Source organism: Equus asinus, chromosome X (genome assembly GCF_041296235.1).
Source record: "Equus asinus isolate D_3611 breed Donkey chromosome X, EquAss-T2T_v2, whole genome shotgun sequence".
NCBI classification, from domain to species: domain Eukaryota; kingdom Metazoa; phylum Chordata; class Mammalia; order Perissodactyla; family Equidae; genus Equus; species Equus asinus.
Window position 1 is genome coordinate 38,893,791 of NC_091820.1, and position 21,384 is coordinate 38,915,174.

The 21,384-nt window shown below is 58.1% G+C and overlaps 3 protein-coding genes across 7 annotated transcripts; 1 reads left to right on the forward strand and 2 right to left on the reverse strand.

Moving 5' to 3' along the window:
* Nucleotides 1-137: 137 nt before the first annotated feature.
* Nucleotides 138-9,872, forward strand: PRICKLE3 (prickle planar cell polarity protein 3). The gene is made up of 9 exons (XM_070501731.1): nucleotides 138-447; nucleotides 1,661-1,746; nucleotides 2,663-2,846; nucleotides 5,470-5,583; nucleotides 5,903-6,040; nucleotides 6,860-7,063; nucleotides 7,156-7,342; nucleotides 8,158-8,457; nucleotides 9,038-9,872. Exons 1-9 carry the CDS (start codon nucleotides 406-408, stop codon nucleotides 9,628-9,630), a joined length of 1,848 nt encoding a protein of 615 aa, XP_070357832.1. The 5' UTR covers nucleotides 138-405; the 3' UTR covers nucleotides 9,631-9,872.
* PLP2 (proteolipid protein 2) lies at nucleotides 9,860-13,445 on the reverse strand. The gene is made up of 5 exons (XM_044763579.2): nucleotides 12,518-13,445; nucleotides 11,287-11,439; nucleotides 11,086-11,181; nucleotides 10,474-10,564; nucleotides 9,860-10,274 (listed from the first exon to the last, which is right to left on the reverse strand). Exons 1-5 carry the CDS (start codon nucleotides 12,611-12,613, stop codon nucleotides 10,252-10,254), a joined length of 459 nt encoding a protein of 152 aa, XP_044619514.1. The 5' UTR covers nucleotides 12,614-13,445; the 3' UTR covers nucleotides 9,860-10,251.
* A 2,642-nt stretch (nucleotides 13,446-16,087) lies between these two features.
* Nucleotides 16,088-20,140, reverse strand: MAGIX (MAGI family member, X-linked). 5 transcript variants are annotated; one of them, XM_070501734.1, is made up of 6 exons: nucleotides 19,938-20,140; nucleotides 18,817-18,963; nucleotides 17,983-18,065; nucleotides 17,670-17,906; nucleotides 17,389-17,560; nucleotides 16,088-16,608 (listed from the first exon to the last, which is right to left on the reverse strand). In XM_070501734.1, the coding sequence occupies exons 1-6, from the start codon at nucleotides 19,972-19,974 to the stop codon at nucleotides 16,325-16,327; spliced, it is 960 nt and encodes a 319-aa protein (XP_070357835.1). In that variant the 5' UTR covers nucleotides 19,975-20,140; the 3' UTR covers nucleotides 16,088-16,324. The 5 variants fall into 5 exon arrangements, with proteins under 5 accessions (XP_070357835.1, XP_070357834.1, XP_070357838.1 ...); XM_070501733.1 differs by having other exon boundaries at nucleotides 19,744-19,965; XM_070501737.1 differs by lacking the exon at nucleotides 18,817-18,963 and having other exon boundaries at nucleotides 19,938-20,095.
* Nucleotides 20,141-21,384: the final 1,244 nt, after the last annotated feature.

Sequence of the window (21,384 nt, forward strand, 5' to 3'; positions counted from 1 at the left end):
TCAATACAAGTACACTAGCACACCACCCCTGGCAATCAGGTCGCCTCTTCCAAGTCCCCCGTCCTCCACTGCAGAACCCTTAAGTCCTAAAATATCCCGTGAGAGGCCATGTGGCATCATGTGGTTCTGGGGGCCGTGCCTTCTGAGGCCCCGCTCCCTCCCGGGGCAGGAAGGCAGGGGAGTTTTGGGGACAGCGCTCCTGGGCTGTGCGCCCCTCGCCTCTAGGCAGGGGGCGCCTCGGCCCGGAGAGACAGCAGGCCCAGGGGCGGGCCCTGCGGGGCGGGCTCCTCCCTCGCCGGTGTCAGGTTTACGGAACGGAGCTCCCGGCCGGACGCGCGGTGGCCTGACGGCGGCGAGGATTCCATTCGGCTGACCCGGCCCGGCTTGACCCTGCCCGGGCGCGCCATGTTCGCGCGTGGGTCCCGGAGGCGCCGCTCTGGGCGCGCGGTGAGCGAGATTCAGGGCAGCGGTGCGGGTCCGGGGTAAACTGAGGCCCAGGAGAGGGGGCAGGGGATAGGGATCGCGAGGAGGCGCTCCACAGAGGGTCTGGGAATCCCCATCCCCAGGATTCCCAGATCAGAGGGGCTGGGGCTGCTGGAAGAGTGTGGATGAAGGAATGTGGAGCTCTGGTGGCCCAAGCTCCCTAGTCACCTCTCGGCACACCTTTATCAGCATTCCAGAGACCTAGTGTGCTCCCCTCCCGTGTGGATTATGAGAGGGGATTCTGAGAGCCAAAAGATTGGGGCCTGGGGTCCTGAATTGAGCTGGGACCTCCTGAGCTTCTGAGGGAAGGGACCTCCCCCTGTACCTTGGCGGAAGGTGGGCTGAGGAGTGGGGTCCTACACTCCTGGGGTGCCCGAACACTGAGGGCCGAAGGATTGGCATTTGGGGGAAGAGGGCTTCCAGGCTTCCACTTGAGCCAGGGAGCTTTTGACTTCCTAGATAGCAGGATCTCTCTTTTCCTTTGGAGGGGATCTCTAGGTGGGGTCTGGGTTTGGTGGTCCAGAGGAGTGAATAGCTCTAGGATATGAGGGATAAGGGCCAAGGCTTCTTCTTGGGGTGCGGGTTTCTGACTGGAGCAGAGGCCTCCTGAGATCCAGGAGGAGGGTCTCCAGTTCTTGGGTATGAAAGAGTGAAGCCGGGGTTTGGAGGAGAGGCTCTTGAGCTTCTGAAAAGACGGGCAGAGTTCGTGTGGGGATCCCAAGTAAGGATGAGGTCTCAGACTCCTACCCTGTGGAATTAGTGTCGCTGGCCTGTGGTGGAGACGGGGCCGAGATGAGGCCTGGGAAAGGACGCCCAGATTAGAGACTCTGCGCTCTGTAGGGAGAGTCCTCTGAATTCTGGGGGAGGTGTGTGAGGCCTGGAGGAGTCAGAAGCTGGTGGGAAGTGTCGAGGCTGGGTTGGGGGAGTCCGCAGCTGGCCTGAGGAGGAGAATTCCCTGAAAAGAGGGCTTACAGGGAGGCTGGCCTCAGCTGCCCCACCTCTACCTCGGTTGTGTCCCCCTCCTCCGCGCTCCGGGCGCTGTCTCAGCCTGCCCAGGGCTGCCCTGGTGGGACAGGCCCCAGCGTGCGGTCGCGGGCCTAGAGTGTAGAGGCAGGCGTTGACTTCCTCCTCTCCACCGCGCCTTGCCTGTTCCCGCGTCTACACCCGCCCACTACAGCCTCCAGAGGCAGAGGACCCAGACCGCGGCCAGCCCTGCAACTCCTGCAGGGAACAGTGCCCCGGCTTCCTGCTGCATGGCTGGAGGTAGGTGACCATCCCAGGGCCTAGCCTTTGTCAGGGCCCCGCCCTCAGGGGAACTCCTAGAGGCTTAAGCCACGCCCCTAGGCTTGAGCCTGATCCGCCCAGGGAGCTCAGCTGGGGAAAGAGCTTCAAGCTCAAATTTCAGAGCCCCGCCCCCTGGCTCATTCCCAATTGTTCTGTTCCCGGGAGAGCTCCACCCACTACACAGCCCCACCCCCGGAAGAATCCTCCCCAAGCCTCTGAGTCCCATCCCTAGGGAGATCCTCCGTCCTGGGCTCTAAGCACCGCCCACTGAACTCCATCCCGCCTCTTGGGCTCAGAACTCCTCTCCCAGACCCAGGGTCCTGTCCTCCTACTGGAGCCCTGTACCCAAAACGTCCCACAAAATACCACAGACAGCCCTACCCCCAGGCTCGGAGCCCCAGCCACCCACAAGTTCAGAGCCTCGGCACAGGCTAGAGCCCGCCTCTAGGGAAAGTTCCCCCACAATGTCCAAAGCCAGTCCTGAGCGGAAGCCCCTAGATTTATAACTGCAGTCTTAGACTCCGAGCCCTGCCCCTCAGGTCCGCTGCCGGGAGAGTCTCACCCAAGTCCCAGAGCTGAAAGTCAGGGGATGGCCTTGAAACCGCACAGCCCCACCCCTTCACCTCCCGCACCCAGCCGCGCCCTTCCCCAGCCATGCCCTCCCTGCTGCCTCACAGACCTTCCCTCAGCTGGCCCCTCAGCCCCTCAACCAGCACCCACTCCCCGTGGCGTCCAGCTCCCAGCCCCGCCCCCAGGCCTAGAGCCCTGTCCTGGCTCAGAATCCTTTGGTGGTGATAATCTGCATGTCCCTGCCCCTCAGTTGGACTTCCATGGGCTGTCAAGGGGTCCAAGTGGGCCACCCCTTAGTAATTGACCCCCATCCTGGCCCCCTCAGAAAGATTTGTCAGCACTGCAAATGCCCGAGGGAGGAGCACGCCGTGCACGCGGTGCCTGTGGACCTGGAACGCATCATGTGTCGGCTGATCTCAGACTTCCAGCGCCACTCCATCTCCGACGATGACTCGGGCTGTGCCTCGGAGGAGTATGCCTGGGTGCCCCCTGGTCTCAAGCCTGAGCAGGTGAGCAGAGGCCACCACCTGTTCTTGCTCTCCAGTAGGCGCACACACACAAACACACGCACTCACACTCAGGTAGGAACCTATTTCTGGGACAACGCTAGGGTGTATAGCCAGATTGCATGTGTCTTTCTGAACCCCCTCTGATCAAGGGGTGGTCAGCCCCGCGTAACTCACAGGGAATCCTGAGTGATAACTGGGCCAGTTCCGCAGGGCCTGTTCACCCGACTCCTAGCCTACGCCTTATCTCAGGTCTTATCCCAGCACTTCATTCACCACATCTCCGCTGACCAATGCCGTCAACACATAGTTATTGAGCATGGACTGCATGTCAGACACTGTTCTAGGCACTGAGGACACAGCAGTAAACAAAACACAAAACAATATATCTGCCCACATGGACGTTAGATTCCCGAAGACAGCAACAGCCAATAAGCAAACCTGTAAAACTGTGTCAGATGGTGTAAGGGCTATGGCATCAAAAAGCAGAGAAGGGGGGTGGAGAGAGATGTTCGAATTGTAAATATGGTGCCCGGTCAGCCTCTGTGAGAGTTTGATGTTTGAGCTTCCTGAAGGAGGTGAAGAGTGAGCCATGCAGATATCCGAGCTTAGAGCGATCCAGGCAAAGGGAATAGCTAACGCAAAGGCCCTGAGTGTGCCTTGCACGTGTGAGGAACAGCGAGGAGACCAGTACGCTGGAGCAGAGCCAGCGATGACGAGCGTGGTTGGAGGTGTAGGGAAGGAAGACTTTTCCTCTGCCTAAATGTGGGTTCGTCTGGCCGGAGAACGAATTAAATTCACATGAGACAGAATAGCAAGAGAAAATTAAACAAAGCTTTATGAGGAACCATGGCCCGGGGCCTCTCTTCCCGAAGGAAGAAAGGGCACCAAAGAAGTGGGGTGCACAGAGTGGTTATGTACCCCCAAACAGGATGTTTCACATATGATTGAAATGTCCCTCCCACAATAGTCACAAGATTGCCCTGTCGGCACATCGCTTGATGGGCACAGCAGATAGTGGGTCTGCTATCTCGGTGGGCTTAGCAGGAGGCAAGTCTATTGTCTCGAGCTGGGTGGTCACAGGTGAGCGCAGCAGTCAGTTCCTAGCCTAAGAAAAGATGCTTAATCCTGAAGGAAATGCCAACGGTGGGAGGGGGAGGGAAGTCAGTCACAGGAGGTTACCAGACTAGCACAATAAACAAATGCAGATTTAAGTCCTTGCCTTCCCTATTGATTAAGAGTTTCTAGAGATATCTTTACAGATGGAGAGTTCCTTTACAATGTAAATGTCTCTTACAAAGGGTATGTAAATTCTACTTTGCAGTTGCTTTCCTGTCTGCAAAGGAACTAGCCTCAAATAATAGTGCCAAAGAGACATACCCTGGGGTGGCCAATTCCAGACCCCTACAGAGGTGAAGTCAGAGAGGTGGCAGGAGGCCCTGGAGAGGACTTTGACTTCTACTCTGAATGAGGGAAAAGCCACAAGAGGGTTATGAGCAGAAAAGGGATGTGATTTGTCTTAGGATTTAACAGGTTCCCTCTGGCTGCTGCGTGTAGAACGGACTGTAGGAGAGAGGGTGGAAGCAGGGGACCGGTGACAGGGAGGCTACCGCAATAGTATGAGGACTGAGGACCGTCCTGGAGTGGAAGTAGTGAGCGGTGGTCAGCTTGGAGTTATATTTTGAAAGTAGAGCTGAGAGGATTTGCTTGCAGGTGTGAGAGAGAGAGGAGTCAAAGATGACCCCAAGGATGGGGATGGACTAACTGAAATGGTTCAGGCCAAGGCAGCAGGAAGTTTGAGGGCTAAGAGCCTAGGTTTGGTTTTGGCCGCCTGGAATTTGAGATACCTGTTAGATATCTGAGTGGTCACGCTGCCTGGAACTCCGACGAGAGGTCACAGGGCCAGAGGTATGCATTTGTGAGGCATTAGCCATGAGATGGTATTTATAGCCATGAGGTTGGATGTGATTCCCAAGGGAGTGAACATAGACAGAGGCAAGGCGAACAAAGACTGACCCTGAGGACCCTCCCACATTTAGGTGTCAACTAGTTGAGAAGGAACCAAAAGAGGGACAGAGAAGGAGCGGCAATTAAAGTAGGAGGAAACCCAGGCCTGTGTGGTGCTCTGGAAGCCAAGGGAACAAAGTGTTTCTAGGAAGAGGGAGTGATCACCTGCGGCCAGTGCTACTAATGGCTCAGGGTGGACGAAGACTGAGACCTGAACAATGATTTTAACAATGTGGACATCATTGATGAGCGGGTCAGGAACAACTTTGGAAGAGGGGCAGAGACAGAAGGGGTGGGGAATCCTGACTCAAGTGGAGTCTAGAGAGAATAGGAGGAAAGAAAGTAGAGGCAGCGAGTGCACACAACTCTTTTGAGGGACTTTGCTGTAAAAGGAAGGTGAAAAGTAGAGCAGCAGCTGGAGGGGAAAGTGGGATCAAGACATGAGGGGACTCTTAGCACGTTTGGGAGCTGATGGAAATGATCCGGCCTGGAGGAAGGAGAGATGGAGGGAGTCAGTAGGAGTTCCCTTCTGATGACTTAAGTTTTCTCAAATAGGGACCCACCATCCAAAGTCACCCCCGGTCTCCATTGTTTTCTCCTCTCCCCCATGTCCTCCCAGGTATACCAGTTTTTCAGCTGCCTCCCAGAGGACAAGGTCCCCTATGTCAACAGTCCTGGGGAGAAATACAGGATCAAGCAGCTGCTGCACCAGCTGCCCCCACACGACAGTGAGGTGAGGAGACAGATGACAGGAAGGGCATGCCAGGTAGGGGGCACAGCCTGGGCAAATGCTGAGCAGCTTGAAAGAAATGGGCAGGGTTAGAGGAGGAGAGGTGAGCTGAAAGGTCTGGACAGGCAGGGACAATCAGGGGACATTCTTTGGCAAAACCACAGCTGGGCCTTGGGAGAAAAGGTAGGGGGTGGGTATTTCAGGCAGGAGGCACCAATTCTACAAAGGCCTAGAAGTAAACTTTTTGAGCATGCATGAAATTTGGAAGAGGGTCGAGGGGCAGGCATTAGGGGAGGAGCCTGGAAGACCTCCACTACCCCAGGCACAGTACTGCACAGCACTGGAAGAGGAGGAGAAGAAAGAGCTCCGAGCCTTCAGCCAGCAGCGAAAGCGGGAGAATCTGGGGCGTGGCACCGTGCGCATCTTCCCAGTGACCATCACTGGGGCCATCTGTGAGGAGGTGAGCCATGAAGGGCCTCAGCGGGTGAGTGGTGCCTTTGCTCCAAGCCCTGGGGTACAGGGCCCATCTTCCAGGCCCTGGGAAGACAGGCCTGCCACTTAAGCCCTTGTGGTCTAGCTCTAGTGTCCCCTGTAGTGGACGGGTTCTTTTCCTCACACCCCACTGTTAGGCAGGAACAATCTCTAAGGCCTTCCTGGCCAGCGAGGTTTGTCTGTAGGGCCCCCAGTGGACAGGGCCTCCCTCAGATCCCACTGTTGGGGGCAGTCTGTCTCTAAGGAGGCCCTAGTTGACCTTCTCTATGCTTTCCTCCCCTCCACACAGTGGACATGAGACTTAACCTCTCTCTGGTCCTCTTGTGGTCAGGACTTGTCCTTAAGAATTGACCCTCAATGGCAGGGCCTGTCTCTCTCTAGAGCCTGGTGGTGGGTGGAATTCATCTCCAAGGCCATCCCTGGTGGGTGGAGCCTGTCCTTAGACCCTAGTGTTAAGTGAGGTCTGTCACTAAGGTCCAGGTGGTGGAGACTATCTCTGTGGTCCCCCACTGGGCCTGGCCTGTCTCTGTGGTTTCCCCAACCCCTGAGGGTGAGACTTGCCTTTAAGGCCACCCACAGTGAGTAGGGCTTGTCTCTACGGTTTCCCGCAAGAGCAAGGTCAGTCTCTAAGGTGCCCCCAGTGTAGGCAGGGCCTGTCTCAACATTACCCCGTGGGTGGGGCCATCCACAAAGGTCTGCCACGGGGAAGACCCAAGTGTGGCACACCTTGCCTGACCCCCATCCATCTGACCATCTCGGTCATGGTGACAGTGTCTGTCATTGGCAGTGTGGGAAGCAGATCGGAGGCGGGGATATTGCAGTGTTTGCCAGCCGTGCAGGCCTGGGTGCCTGCTGGCACCCACAGTGCTTTGTATGCTCCACGTGCCGGGAGCTGCTGGTGGACCTCATCTACTTCTACCATGCTGGCAAGGTCTACTGTGGTCGCCACCATGCCGAACGCCTGCGCCCGCGCTGCCAAGCCTGTGATGAGGTTTGTGCCTCTCTGCCCTGGGGTGGGAATGGAGGGCGGGCAGGGAGAGGGGCAGGCCCATCTGACAGCCACAGATGGCCTGTGCCCCCTAGATCATCTTCTCCGCTGAGTGCACGGAGGCTGAAGGCCGGCACTGGCACATGGGTCACTTCTGCTGCTTTGAGTGTGAAGCCTCGCTAGGAGGGCAGCGCTACGTCATGCGTCAGAGCCGCCCCCACTGCTGCGCCTGCTACGAGGCCCGCCACGCGGAGTACTGTGATGGCTGTGGGGAGCACATTGGTGGGTGAACATGGGACTGGACAGAGGGATAGATAGAGAGCTGGGCCACAGCCCCCCCCCCCCCCAGGATTCCTCCTGTCCTCCAGTCCCCATCCTCTGTTATATCCTTTAATTTTCAGCCCCAGCATCGTAGGCCTATACCCTTCACTGCAAGTCCCATCACCAATATCCTCCACTATGCCATACTTTCTAAACCCCACCTCCACAACACTAGGCACCAATACACATCTAGGCCCACCTCCAGAGTGCCCTCTAATTCCCAGCCCCCCAGGGCCACCCTCCTACCCTTTCAGCCTAGCCTTTACTCCCCGAGGCTATGCTCTATTCTCTAAGACTCTCATCGTCAGCCTCCTTACTCCTACTTTCTAAGCCACATCCTACCCTTTCTCACCAAGGCCAGCCATACCTTCTAAGCCCTGCCCCCACCACCCAGGCCTTTTCTGTAGGGTCCACCTTCCACTCTCCTTCCACCTGAAGATACCTCTTAATGTCTAAGCCTGGCCCACATCTTAAAGTCCAATGCCCAGCCCTACTCTGGGAGGGGACACCGAGGGAAAGAAAGGGAGGGGGAGGAGGAGATATTTACCAGCCAGTTTCCAGGAGAGAACAAGGATGAGGAACCCTGGGGTAAGGACCAAACTTCAGGTTTCCTGCTTTCTCCAGAGAAGGGCCCCATTATGGACAGGTGGGAGAAGGTGGCTCGGGGTACCCTGCTACAGATTCCCTGCGTCTTTCTGAGAGGGGCCCAATTCAGGAGGGGTGGAAATATGCTTGAGGGCTCTCCTCAGTTTTCCCCCTCGTGTCGGTCCCCGCAGGCCTGGACCAGGGCCAGATGGCTTATGAGGGCCAGCATTGGCACGCCTCAGACCGCTGCTTCTGCTGTAGTCGCTGCGGGCGAGCCCTCCTGGGCCGCCCCTTCCTGCCACGCCGGGGCCTAATCTTCTGCTCGAGAGCCTGCAGTCTGGGGTCTGAGCCCACGGCTCCGGGGCCCGGCCGCCGCAGCTGGAGCGCAGGCACAGTCTCCGCACCTCTCGCAGCCTCCACAGCCTCTTTCTCTGCTGTGGAGGGGGCGTCAGAGACCGCCACCAAAGGCACGAGCACGGAGCCAGCGCCTGGTGAGCTAACCTTCGAGCCACGCCTAGCCACTCTGCGTCTCCCGCCCCCGCCTCAATCCCAGCCCCTCCCCTTGGCTCGCGCAAGTCCATCACCTGCGGCATCCCGGGCCCCGCCCCCATCAGCCCTCTCTTGGTCTCCAATCCATTCCAGGCCTAGTGTCCAGCCCCACATATATCCCCTCATAAAACCTGGATCCGCCCCCTTCTGTACAGGGCCTGTTCTCTACCTCAACTTGTCCCTGCTTGAGTCCAAGTTCCTCCTTCTTTCCTCCAAACCCTTGATTCTCCACCCTCCGCACCGAGGCCCCAACCCCATTTTATCCTAAACTTTGTCTGCTCCAGCTTATGCTACGCCCCTTCAATCAGAAGCCACGCCCCCATTCCTTGGCCACGCCAGTCCAATCCTGCTCCACCTGCGTTCCATCCTCCCTCATATTCCCCGGATTCCCCACCTCGCTGCTCCTCCCTGACCCCTGCTCCCACTTTCCGGTCCTGATGGGGGAAAGGGGAGAGGAGAAGGTCCTTCCAAGGCCTCCCCTGGGAGAGGGGGATCAGATACAGGGAGTCGCTCTCTTTCCAGCTGCAGGCCCCGAAGAGCCCGCCCGCTTTCTGAGAGGGGCCCCCCACCGCCACTCCATGCCAGAGCTGGGGCTTCGCAGCGCCCCAGAGCCTTCCCCAGGGCCCCCTGGCCAGCCAGACCAGCCCCCGGAAGATGGTGCCTTCGGTCGCCAGAGCGCCCCACGCGTCAGCTTCCGAGACCCCCTGGTATCCGAGGGAGGCCCGCGGCGGACCCTGAGTGCACCCCCAGCCCAGCGCCGCAGGCCGCGCAGTCCCCCTCCCAGGGCCCCCACCCATCGCCACCGCCGCCGCCACCACCACCACCACCGTCACCACCGCCACTCTGGCAGATGTCGCCGCCATCACTGTGATTTGGGATCCGGATCCGACTCGGAATCTTGCTCCAGCTCGTCCTCCAGCCCCAGTTCCGAGTCCTCAGAGGACGACGGCTTCTTCCTAGGGGAACGCATCCCACTGCCCCCGCACCTGTGCAGGCCCATGCCTGCTCAGGACACTGCAACTGAGACCCCCAACTCCCCATCTCCACAGCTCCCCAGGAACTCGCGCCCAGGGATGCCTCGCCAGGCCAGAGACAAGAACTGTACCGTGGCCTGAAGGCTCAAGTCAGTGTAGATGATGACACCTCTCCCCCCGCACATAAGTCATAAATCCCCTTCCTTCCTCTCTCCCTGTCTGTTTGTATTATTGAAGTAATTTAATGTGTTGTAGAACAAGCCTGGCTTCTTTACCTCTCTGTTCCAGCTGCACCCCCTGCCCAATTTGCTCACTCCTGATGTCTGAGATTTAGCCACATTTGACCAAAGGATTAATTTATTCATTACCATATGTTCTAACAATCTGTTTATTATTTATTTATTCCTCCACAGAACCACCCCCACACTGAGGAGGTTATTTGGAGTGCATCACAACTTGGGGCCTAGAGTCTGAAATCTGAGGCACCCTCCTCCCTCATTTTGTGGCTTAGGTGGGGGCATAGTCCAGGCAGAACTGGCATCTCCTTTTGGGTACTGCAGAAGGAAGGGGGACCTAGGCTCACCTTCAAGGTGGCCACGCCCAAGAGGGTTGATTGGCAAGCTGGAAGAGAGATTCTCCCGATAAAGGCACTTTCACCTCAATAGGGGGCTGGGAGTTGGCTGGGAGTGTTGTAGGGACAGGGAGGAGTTATTTCATGGTGGTGTTAGTTGCAGGTTGCAGAGAGCAATGAAGGGAGTTCACCTACACCGGGCCATCTGCAGGGTCTGCAAGTGAGGAAAAGAGAGAAAGCACTGGCTGGATCCATATGTCCATTCTTTAGACAAGAATACGGAAGCTTATGGTACTTATTGGCACTAAAGTATCAATAAGGGACAGAGTTGGCATTCATGCCCTTGGGAGACCCCTTTTATTCTCAGCCCCCTCAGCAACACCTCCCCCCCCCCAACACACACACACACTTACCAGTAGGGGCTGCTGAATGTCTTTGCTGCCTCAAGGGGAAGGTGATGTAAGCATCATAGCCAAAGAGGCATGTCGCAATTAGGCCCAGTACCTGGGGGTGGAGATAGGAGTGAGGGGGTTGGATTAGGTTGGCCAGCCTACTCAGCCTCTTACTCTTTGTATCTACCACCTCCAGTGACTGCCCCATGTAGGGATGGTGACTAAGTGCCAGGTTGGGAAGCCAGAGAGCCCCAGGGAAAGGCCAGGAGACTGGACTCTATCCCATCCTCCCTCCTGGTACCTCTCAACACAGGGAAGCCACACAGGAGCCCCACATACAGGCAATACCATTAATACTGTCATTTGAGACGGAGTTCTAGCAGAAGGTAGTCTAGTGTGTTGACAAAGGGCCCGCCTCTTTGTGCTTCCCACAGAGGTGCCTGTGTCAGACAAGGGAGGGTCCTTTACAGCAAATGATGATCTTGGGAGGAAAACCAGGGCCTGAACCAGACTTTCCTTCAGGCCCTGAGGACAACTGTGGCCTGGTCATGCACTTTCTGCCAGAGGCAGAAATGCCCCCTGGATCCTCAAACCCCTCTCTCTATGCTTTGGAGCTGCCTCCACGGCCTTTACCCCTGCGGTGATTCTGGAGTGGTTTCTTTCATTAACAAGGACAACAATGGAGGTGATCAGGTAGAGGATGGCCGCTATGAGGGTTCGGAAGAAATCCTGTGAGGTGTAGGGAGAAGACGGAAGTCAGCACCCAGAGTTCCCCAGACAATCCCAACCGCCCAGGCCCCTCCCTAGCCTCGCCATTTTCGGCCCCTTTCTCACACTCCAAGGCCAGTTGATGATCTGTATTTTGTTGTGCAGGTCACACATGTAGATGACAAAGAAGATAGCAGCAAGGATCATCTCAATCACCGACAGGGAGGAGTATGCTGATGTCGAGGCACTGAAGCAGATCAGAATCACCAGGCACAACACCTGGAAGGATGACAGGGGACAAGGGGCCTCGCTCAGCTCCCAGGGCTGAGGGGATTGGTTTAAATTGGGAGTCTCAGATGCCTACCAGGACTGGGAAAATGACAAATAATAATAGCTAAACACTTACTGTGTGCACACTGTGTTCCAAATATTGTTCTAAGAGCTCTACAAGAATTACTTCACTTAATCATCACAACAACCTAATGACCTGGGTACTATTATTAGTATCTCTATTTCATAGATTAGAAAAGTGAGGCACAGAGAGGTTAAGTGACTTGCCCAGGGTCACCCAGCTAGTAAAGGGTAGAGTTCCGTGCCTCAGTTTCCCCCCTTTTCCCTTCTAAGATAGGGGTGGCCTGCGGGGAGTGGCGCCACCAGGTGTTTTGTGAGCACTGCTGGCGCCAGCTTCACGGTCTTGACGGGGCGGGACGTGCGGTTCCCCAGGCAACCCCTTTGGGAAGCGGTGAGAGCGACACTGGAGGGGCAGGGCTCGGTTAAAGGCGCCGCACCCCTTTTAGAAGTGACTCAAAGGCGGTGCCCACTTTGAGGAGGGCGAGAAACCAAGGCTCCTGAGCAGCAGGGACAGCTAGCTAACGACCTCCCGCCCCACCACAGAGCGGGGAGGAAGAACTGGCGGAGGGCAGGGAGCCCTACCCTGGGGGACAAACGCGCAGGGCCCCACCCCACCAGGCCCCGCCCCTGGGCGCGCCGCCAGCCCGCCCGCCAGTGCCCAGGCCGCGCCACGCCCTGCCACGGAAGGCCCCCCACCTCCCAGCCCCTTGGGACCCCTTCGATGAGTCCACAGACGAGTCCACGCGGTCTGCTTCCACAGGGCCCCCTATATGCTCTATGGGCCTCTTGTCCCACCCCGTGGGCCAGCAAGCCCCGACTACCTTCTCCAAACCCCACTGACTCGCCCTGCGCCCCTGGTTTCTGGCCTCCGCCACTAACCCACCCACCTGCGCCCCACTGCCGCACGCTCCTGGCCACGCACCTACCTCACCCGGGGCCGCCCGGCTCCGCGTGGTCCAGCCACCCCACCCCGCCTTTGCCCACCCGCCTGTCCCGGGACGCTCACAATTTCAGCAAACAGGAGAATTCCCTTTCGGGTGCGCCAGAAGTTGGTGCAGGCTGTCCAGCAGCCGGGGGCCGAGAGGCGCTCGGAATCCGCCATGGCGTGGGCCGGAGTCCCTAGGAGCGCGGAGGATCTGCTCGCTTGCTCACGGGTTCGAGGACGCTGCACACCCAGCCGTCTTGCCCGCCGTCTGGCCGGGAAGGTGGCCCCGGGGCGAAGGAGGGAGTGAATCACCGCAACGAGCAGAAGCGGGCGGGGCCGGAGGGGGCCGGGCCAGGTGGCTGCCGCCCCGGAAGCCCCCTCGCCCCGCCCGCCAAGGATAGTCCCCGCTCGGTGCACAGCCCCCGGGGCGCCCCATCGCCGGGGACGCTCGCCTTTGAGGCTTGGCACTTCGGGCTACTGCACGCAGTAATGTAATGGCGAGACCTTTCGCGCTTTTAGGATAGAAATACTCCCGGGGGCAGCCTCAACCCAGAACCGCGGAGATCTCGCTGTGGGAGGGAGTGACTCAGTTTCCTTAGCTGTAAAAACGGCTGAGGCCATGGTTAAGCCCAGGTATATTTCCAGAATTCGGAATATTTCGGATTTTAGAAAGTTTTCCCGGTTCATGTACGGTATATTACTTAACACCCTCAGCGGGGTCTGAAGCTGCCCAGTTTAAAAAAAACACGTTAATATTTCCCCAAGGAAAGGTGTGGATGTTCACAGTAAGTGACCAGGACTGAAAATTGTTCCTCATTAAGTCAGGTCAGCTCAGGTTTTGTAACCAAGTGATGCCCAATTTGTGGGAAAACTGTCGGTTTCCGGAGCTTTTTGGACTTCGGAATTTTGGATAAAAGATTGTGGACTGTGGAATAAACCTCTTAGCAGTGATGAGAATGAGACCACGCCAGTGCACAGGCTGAGAGAGAACAGGGCCCAGTGAGCATCACGCTGCTCAGTAAGTGGGAGTGAACATTATTAATAGTATCGGAGCCCAGGGTCTGATTTTCTGGTCTGCAGTCCTAGGGAAGTCGTGGCCTTAAGTGCCATGCCTCCATGTCCTGGTTCTAAGGAGAGGGGCTATCAGCCCAGCCCTAGACGAAGAATGGGGAAGAAGCACAGGTTTGTTGTTTTGTTTTTTGTTTTTTGAGGAACATTAGCCCTGAACTAACATCTGCTGCCAATCCTCCTCTCTCTCTCTCTCTCTCTTTTTTTTTTTTTTTTGCTGAGGAAGACTGGCCCTGAGCTAACATCCGTGCCCATCTTCCTCTACTTTATACGTGGGACGCCTGCCACAGCATGACTTGTCAAGTGGTGCCATGTCCACACCCGGGATCTGAACCGGTGAACCCTGGGCCGCCGAAGCGGAACAGAAGCACGGGTTTATTTATTGCTGGGAGCTTGGCATGATGAGGGGAAGGCACCTGGGGTACCAGGCTGGGTGACAAGGCTGACGACATTTAAAGAGTGTGTTATCCTGAACAAGTAATTTCTCCTGACTCAGCCTCGATTTCTGCATCTGAGACACGCACCTGGTCTCAGGAATCAGGGTCTCCCCCGAGATGTGCTGAGGGGCATGCTCTCCAGACTGGATGCTGGTTTTATTCTCATCTCATTTGCGGAGGAGAGAGGGGTAGCTGGAAGGCCAGGATGGTTCAACCCAAGGGCTTGTCTGCTACCCCCTGCAACCTGGTGCCCCTCCAAACCAAGAAAGCCTCTCTCCTCTTTCAGCCCGGGTTGCTGAAAGAGCGATTGGGTAGTGGAAGGAATGAAACATATTTTTCCCAGTGCTGAGTGTATGCTTTCCAACTCTGTGAGGACATGCCTGAGTTTCTAGAACAAAACAAACTCTGCCTCACATCAGGGCCTTTGCACTTGCTGTTTCCACTGCTGTCAGTGCCCTTCCCCCAGCTCTTCATACATCTGGCTTCTGGTCATTCAGGTCCCAGCTCAAATGTTATGTCTTCAAAGAGGCCAGCAGCCCACCATCATTACCTCCCCCAACATAACCTCCTTTTGCTATCTTCATAACTCTGACTTCTCTCTGAAATTATCTTTCATTTATTCATTTTCTTGTCGTGTCTTTTCTGACATCTGTCTACCCCCCACCACATCAGTTACAAAAGGGTAGAAATCTTTATTCCTTCCCTCCGCATCTCCCCAGTGCCCATCACAGTGCAAGTAAACAATTGTGACTCAATTAATACTTGTCAAATGCAGGTGAGATTAAGAGGACAGGTTTGGAAATTGGGCCTTGATTAAGTCTTGTTTCAACTCCCCTCTCTCAAGCTATTTATACTCTCTGAGCCTCACTTCCCTCCTCTGTGAAATGGACATATCAGGATTGTTGAGTAGACGTGTAACTAGATGAAAATAGACACTGCAAGGAGAGCCGGTAGCAGGATAAGGCTAAGTAAATGGTGGCTGGGGTTACTATTATTAGTCTCCTGGGTGTGACTGTTTTAGGACTGGGGCTCTGGAGCCCTTTCCTGACTTCTGTGGGGCCACACCTCCACCAGGCTCTGAGTCAGGGGCAGCTGGAAGCCCCAGCACCCTCCCCCACAACGTCTTCAAGCATTCACCTCTTCACCTCTTTATACCCTAACTCCCAGCCTGGCTTTGCAGTCCCTCTCTGCTCCCCAACAGCCACCCTGGACACTCACACTCCAGTCCTTTAATTTCTCTCCCCACTCCCCAGCCCCCCCCCCCCCCATAGGAGTGAGAGTTGCCGGTTCTGGCCTGACCACAGCTTCCTTCGTTGGGTGTATGGGGCCGAGTGTTCAGGATGTGGTGACAGCGGAGGTGACTGGACATTTCTGGCCTTGGCCAGCGTCTGCTTCGGGGCTATCCCGGTTGGAGTCCCACTAGCCATATAAGCTCCGGCTTTGGGGCTCTGTTCCCAGGATGGAGGAAACTCTGGCCTCTCCCAGGACAGGGAACGCCCAGCGTGTGGCATGTGCACACAAGCCCGGCTGCAGTTTGTCACCATCTATGGAAGAGGGAGGCGCGGCCCAAAGGTTGTAACAGCCTTTTTTAGCCCTGCCCGCTGACTCACACCTTCCCGGCTCCGCCCCAAGGGGGGCTCCAGGGCCCCAGCCCATGCCCTGAGGGGGGCAGTCTACGTGCCAGAAAAATCTGGCCAACCAGGCCAGAAGTGAGAGACCGCAGCCTCCTGGCGAAGGAAGCCGCCGTGGTTCTAGCCTTGCTATCTATCCGGCCGTCAGCTGAGAATCTGGAGATTCCGGGACAGGGCTGTTTGTATACTGGTGCACTCGTGCCACAACAGGCCCGCCTCTGCATTTCACATGCCGCGCGCAACAATTATCTGTGAGCCCTGCACACCTCCCAAAAAGTAAAATGAATGAATGGGGAGAGAAGCAGGAGTTGGCGAAGAGAAACGGAGAGGGGAGAAAGTACGCTGGGCTGAGGGCCGGCAGAAGCAAGGACCCCTCTAGAGGTGTGAAAGAAACAGCACGAAGCAAGCTTGTCAATGGTTGCAAGAGCCCCTCCTCGAAACCAGATCGACCCACCCCCCTCCTTTACCAGGTGGACTCGGGATCCTCACCGGGCCAAGAGCACCTGGCAAGTCAAGACTGGATCGAACCATTTTATTACCTCCCCCACCCGAAACAAGAAGTGCAGGGCTGGCCCGTCCGGGAGGACTGTGCCACTGACGCCGCAAGGGGAACGCGGGCTGGTCGACTGCGCAGCAGGCGGGGGGACAAGACCAAGTGGAAGCTCTCCGCGTCATGCTAGTGCGCGGCCGGCGGAGCACACCAGATCCAGTTTGGGCAGTACCAAGTAAGCACCGAGCCGTCTGATGCATGCTCAGTGCCTCCGCCTTCCGGCTGCCATCTCCAGGGCGAGCTGCGCGGCCCCCGGAACCCCTAGGGCACGCGAGAGCCGTTCCTCGCTCGGCACCAGCCAGGGTCCGGGGGAACCCGGGGTTCGGTCGTCAGGAGAAACCGCGGAGCTGTCGGCCGCCCGCTCTAGGCTAGGCTCTGGGCTGCCCCGGGTTTTGGGCGTGGTACGGGATCGAGGGTGCTGAAACAGGGATGGGCTGGCGCTGTGAGACCTCATCACCTCTGGTCTCCCAGGATCTGGGCTGCGATCTGGGGATGGCAAGACTGCTGGTTAGATTGGGCGATAGGGTGGGGAACAGAGAGAGGGGCCCCTTGGCCCAGGGTAGCTGGGAGACTCCAAGGACTGAGGGAGACGGAGATCCTGCTCCTTAGAGAAATCTCCCTTCAAGGCTTGGACACGCCCTTAAGGAACCGGCACCACTCCTTAAGACCCCTGACACCTCCTTTCCCGAGACCTCTTCCCTCCTGGATTCAGAACACACCCATCAAAAAATCATTTCCCAAAATCCCCAAAGGAAATCAAACCCAGATCTTGACCTCGAGATGCCAAATCCCTTCCAGCTAGGACCCAGACTGTCCCCTTGCTCAACCCACCTCCCTCGGCTCCCAACTTTTTCCCTTATGGACTCCTCCTCTATCAGAACTAGACCCCCTACCCTCTGTATCCCTATCCTATGCCCTCCCCTCTGAGACCCACTCTGGCTTCCCATCTGAGGACCATGACTGTTCCTTCTGAACACCCCCTTTTACCCCACACTCATTCCATCCTCTCCCCTCCCAGTACCTAGAAAGTCTCCCTCTGAAATCCACCTTTATTCCTATCCCGACACCCTACTCCCCCAGCCACCTCCCCGCCACCCCCCACCCCCCGCGGCTTTTGAGGATACCATGACCCCTCACAGACATTGAACCACTGACGCTCCCCACTGAGACCACCAAACCCTTCCCACCCAGGACCTCAGCCTCTCCACTCTGCCACTCTCTCCTTGCCTTCACAGATCCCTGACCCGTCTCCCCTTGGAAACCCACCATGGCCTTTCCGGGGCCTTCCCACCCTCTCAGGCTTGCTGGGGTGTGTCTCAAGAGGCCTGCTTAGCACCAGCCGGAGCCGGGGTCCGCCTCCGCGAATCCGCTCCACGACCTGGGCATGGGTGAGGCCCTGAGTTGTTTCTCCGTTGATGTGGAGCACGAGGTCGCCAGCCTGCAAGAGTGGAAAGCAGGGGTGCTGTAGGAAGGACAGATGGAGAGCACCCTGACAAAGGGCAAGGACCAGACCAGCACCATCTAATGGAGCGTGCCTCATGGCTCACCTGCAAACGACCGCAGCGCTCTGCTGGCCCGTCCTTCAGCAGCCCGCGCACTGCCAGCGGAGTGTCTCCAGCTGCATCACGACCTCCGCTTAATGTGAGGCCAAAGCCCGTGGAACCACGGGCCAGTTCCACACAGAACTGACCAGAGGCCTGCGGTAGCTTCGAAGTACACCGTGCCTTACCCTGGGTCACTTGGGACGGCGTGGTACATGTACCCAAGGTTTCTGACCGCCGATGCTGGAGTAAGAACACAAGTGTACGTACATTGCCAGTCTTGAGGCAAGGGGCCTCCGTTAGGAGGACAAGGTAGTACCTGGGGCCGGTGTTCCACGAAAGTGACATTAGGCAGGCGACTGTCCGTGACCTCTATGTCTGCAGAATCCAGCACCCTAACAGCTGGGGGAATGAAAGAGTCAGCCGGAGGAGTACTCCACGGAAACCACATAGGACCTGACCCCTGAGGTAACATTCTAGCGTGATGTCATTTTCTTGCCCCTAAATATAGACAGGCCCACTTATTAAACTAGGCTCCGGCCACACGAATAACTGTCCTGAATGGCCTTCTTAACTAATAAGCCTGGGCCCGGCTATTGGAATAATCCTCCAGACCTTGCTACCTCCCTCCCTCTAATAACATGCAGACCTCCACCCTCAAATGGCACCCTTAGGCCCACCCTGGAGGGTGCTACTCCTGGATTCTGCTCCTGAACATTCCCGGCCCAGCCCTCTAATCAGCCTGGAAACCTCAACCCATTCCTGCCATTTCAGCCCCGCCCCCGGTGCGCAGATAGGCTCCACCCCCTTGACTAGCATTCCAGACCCGCCTCTCAGCTAAGCGCCCGCCCCCAGCCCTCTCCAGGCCCCGCCTCTTCAGAAATGCCATTCGAAGCCTTAGTTGCAACTAATCTTGCAACATTCACCGACTGCAATAACCCTGCCGCTGTCACCTCCTAGAGGAATATCCTAGGCTAACCCAAGGCCCCGCCCCCTCGATTATCCTCCGAGCCCCGCCCTCCCAACTCACACCCCGCCCCCCCCCCCCCCCCGGCCCCACCCAGCACAGTAACTAACAACCTCGGGCCTGCGGCTTGGAACCCGGCTCCATTCCGACCCCGCCCCCCCGAAAGGCCCCGCCCCCATCACGCACCCTCCTTGGGGCGCAGGCGCAATGTGGCGCCGGCCCTGCGCACCAGCGCCGCCACGTCGGCCGCAGCTCGGGCCGCCAGGGGGCGCGCGTCCAGCCGGGCCAGGAGCTGCCGGGCACTGGAGCCCGCGGGCGGGGGAAGGCCGCGGCCTGCGCGGGTGGAAAGAACAGGTCAGCGCCCACCCCGAGCCTCGGAGAGCCCCCGCGCTCCCCGACGTCAGACACCTGGAATGCCCCTCAAGATCCCCAGACACCCCCTGACCACGCCCTTGATAGTGCCAGAGGTCACCGACTGGCCCTCTCATCTCCCGCGACCCCCGACCACGGCGAATGTGCCTGTGGACCCCGCCTGCCCCCACGATATCCCTGGAGAGAGCTCTGTGACCGCAGTATTCCTGGACACCTCAAACACCCTGTGGATCTATCTCTCTGGAGGTCTCCGACTGCCCCCTCGTAACCCCAGATTCCAAACTCCCCCCCACAATATCGAGAGGAACCCCGATTCCCCCACATGTCCCGACAGAACACGGTCTGCGCCCCGGTTCCCCCTCCAGATAGCCTAGGCCACCCTGGTGGCCCACATAACCTCGGATTGCCCCTCCACAGATCCCCAGAGGCCCCCGCCTAGCCCCCCACAATTCGCCACGGACCCTGAGTGCCCAGGTGTCCCCAGGGCCCCCGGGCACACCCCTCCGGCACATCTCCCGGGAGACTCCTGAGAGCCCCGGGATCTGGTGCGCGGCCCCGCGGCGCGGGGGCCGGTGCAGGTGCGGGACCTCGAGCCCAGCCGTGGTCGCTGGGCCCCTGCCCGCTGCCGCCGCTGCTTGGGCGCCAAGGCGGCTTTGTTTACTACCTGTCGGAAGGAAAAGGTGAGCAGCAGACAGGCGGGGCGAGGGGGGCAGGGGATGCGCGCGCTCCCCCCACCCGTACCTCCTCTGCTCCCCTTGGGCTCCGTGGCGCTCCCCGCGCGCGGCTCCATGCCCCGGAGTCCGTCGGGTGGACGCGCGGCCTGCGGCGACGCGTTCTGAGCGCCGGGGCGCACTCAGCTGGCGGCCTGCCCGGGCCTGGACGCGGCTGAGGCCGGCCGGTCCCGTGCCTGGCGCCCGACCCGCGCGGTGACCTACCTGGCGGCCGGCAAGGAGGCCTGGCCATGCGGGCCATGCGAGCGCTGGGCCTCGCTCTGCCTCGGGCGCCGCCTCCCTCCTCCGGGGACCCTGGCTGCGCTTCTCTTGCCACCCAGGGAATGTAGGGACTCCGCGCGTGAGAAGGGGAGGTCGAGGCCCAGAGAAGCTAAGGGCCCCGTTTGAGCTCTGACAACTAAACACGCGGAGGCGGAACTGGAGCCCAAGTCTAGCAGGGAATTCTGCAGCCTCCAACAGAGCTTTGCACGTAGTAGGCGCTCAGTAAACGTGCAGTCCATGTTGGCCTAAGCCGGTCCCTACTGGGGAACCGGAGGAGTCTGGTGGGCTGGGGAGGGGGACGCCCTTGGAGCCTTGGGGACCATGGGAGGGTTTGGGGCCCTGAGCATGATGGGACTGGGGGACTCCAGGAGCAGGGAAGGGCAGGTCCCCTGGAGAGCGAGGCGGCTTTGAAGGCACCCGGGTGGGAGGGGACGCCAGCCAAGAAGAGGAGAGAAATGAGGCCCCTCCTAGGTTTGAAAAGGGCGGGGTTCTGGGGACACAGGCCGCGAGCGGGGAGCCCTTGGACACAGTGCTGCTGTCGTGGAAGGAGGAGTGGGGAGCAGCGAGAGATGGCCTGTGACCACCACTTGGTGGAGGAAGAGACTGAGGGCTGGAGGGGCTCAGACGCCTGCCCGGGCCCGGTAGCCAGCCAACAGCAGCGCCGGTCCCAGGCAGCTCACTCCCAACGCTCACTCGGCCCGGGACTGTTTCACTGTGGCTGTCGGTGCACTGTGTCCTGCCGTCCATTCTGGCTGGCTGGGCAACCTCTCTCGGCCACCTCTCAGGGTCCCGGTGTTGTCGTAGGTGGAAGGGGCTGAATGGTCCCTGCTTTCGTTCCTCCTGCGACCCCCTGCCTCTCCCACCTCTCACCTGACCTTGTCTGAAGGGGAAACACATTAGACCTCTTTCACTGCTCTGCCCTGTTCTTGTGGCAACCACATGAGGCTGTCACAGCTCCCATCTTATGCTCACTATTTTTCCCATCTCCCTGCCTTTGCCATGCTGTTCCGTTTGTTTGGGAATCCCTTCCCAGCCTTTTGTGTGCCTAGAAGTTGACTGCATGTTATCAAGGCCCAGTTCAAAGGCTCCAGCCCTCCATTCTTCTATTTCTGAAAAGGAAGATCACATGTTCATATGCAGAAGATGGATGATTGACTGTGTAGAATTATAAACCAAAGTGCTTCTGTTTTGGAGGAAGAGTCCGGGCTGATTACATTTCCTGAGTCTTTCCAAGAGTACTGGATTGAGGCGAATAACCGAGACTGAATGCTAGGCTCCCATGTTCTCTCCTCCACTGAGAAACCCTCTCACTCTTTCCTCCATAGCCCAGTCCACTCAGAGTCCCCCTGGGGACTTCCCCAATTCTCCAGGGCAGTGCTGGTCACTGGAG

Bases quoted from the DNA above. Each gene is read 5' to 3' on its own strand.
- PLP2 (XM_044763579.2), bottom strand. From the start codon at position 12,613: ATGGCGGATTCCGAGCGCCTCTCGGCCCCCGGCTGCTGGACAGCCTGC. The intron at 11,440-12,517 runs GTGAGCGTCCCG...TCATCCTTCCAG, and splicing joins TTCTCCTGTTTGCTGAAATT to GTGTTGTGCCTGGTGATTCT. The intron at 10,275-10,473 runs GTAAGTGTGTGT...CCTCACTTGCAG, and splicing joins ACATTCAGCAGCCCCTACTG to ACCCTGCAGATGGCCCGGTG.
- MAGIX (XM_070501733.1), bottom strand. From the start codon at position 19,792: ATGGAGCCGCGCGCGGGGAGCGCCACGGAGCCCAAGGGGAGCAGAGGA. The intron at 18,964-19,743 runs GTACGGGTGGGG...CCACCCGCGCAG, and splicing joins GCCCAAGGGGAGCAGAGGAG to GCCGCGGCCTTCCCCCGCCC. The intron at 18,066-18,816 runs GTGCGTGATGGG...TCATTCCCCCAG, and splicing joins GCGCCTGCGCCCCAAGGAGG to CTGTTAGGGTGCTGGATTCT.
- PRICKLE3 (XM_070501731.1), top strand. From the start codon at position 406: ATGTTCGCGCGTGGGTCCCGGAGGCGCCGCTCTGGGCGCGCG. The intron at 448-1,660 runs GTGAGCGAGATT...CGCCCACTACAG, and splicing joins GGCGCCGCTCTGGGCGCGCG to CCTCCAGAGGCAGAGGACCC. The intron at 6,041-6,859 runs GTGAGCCATGAA...TGTCATTGGCAG, and splicing joins CTGGGGCCATCTGTGAGGAG to TGTGGGAAGCAGATCGGAGG.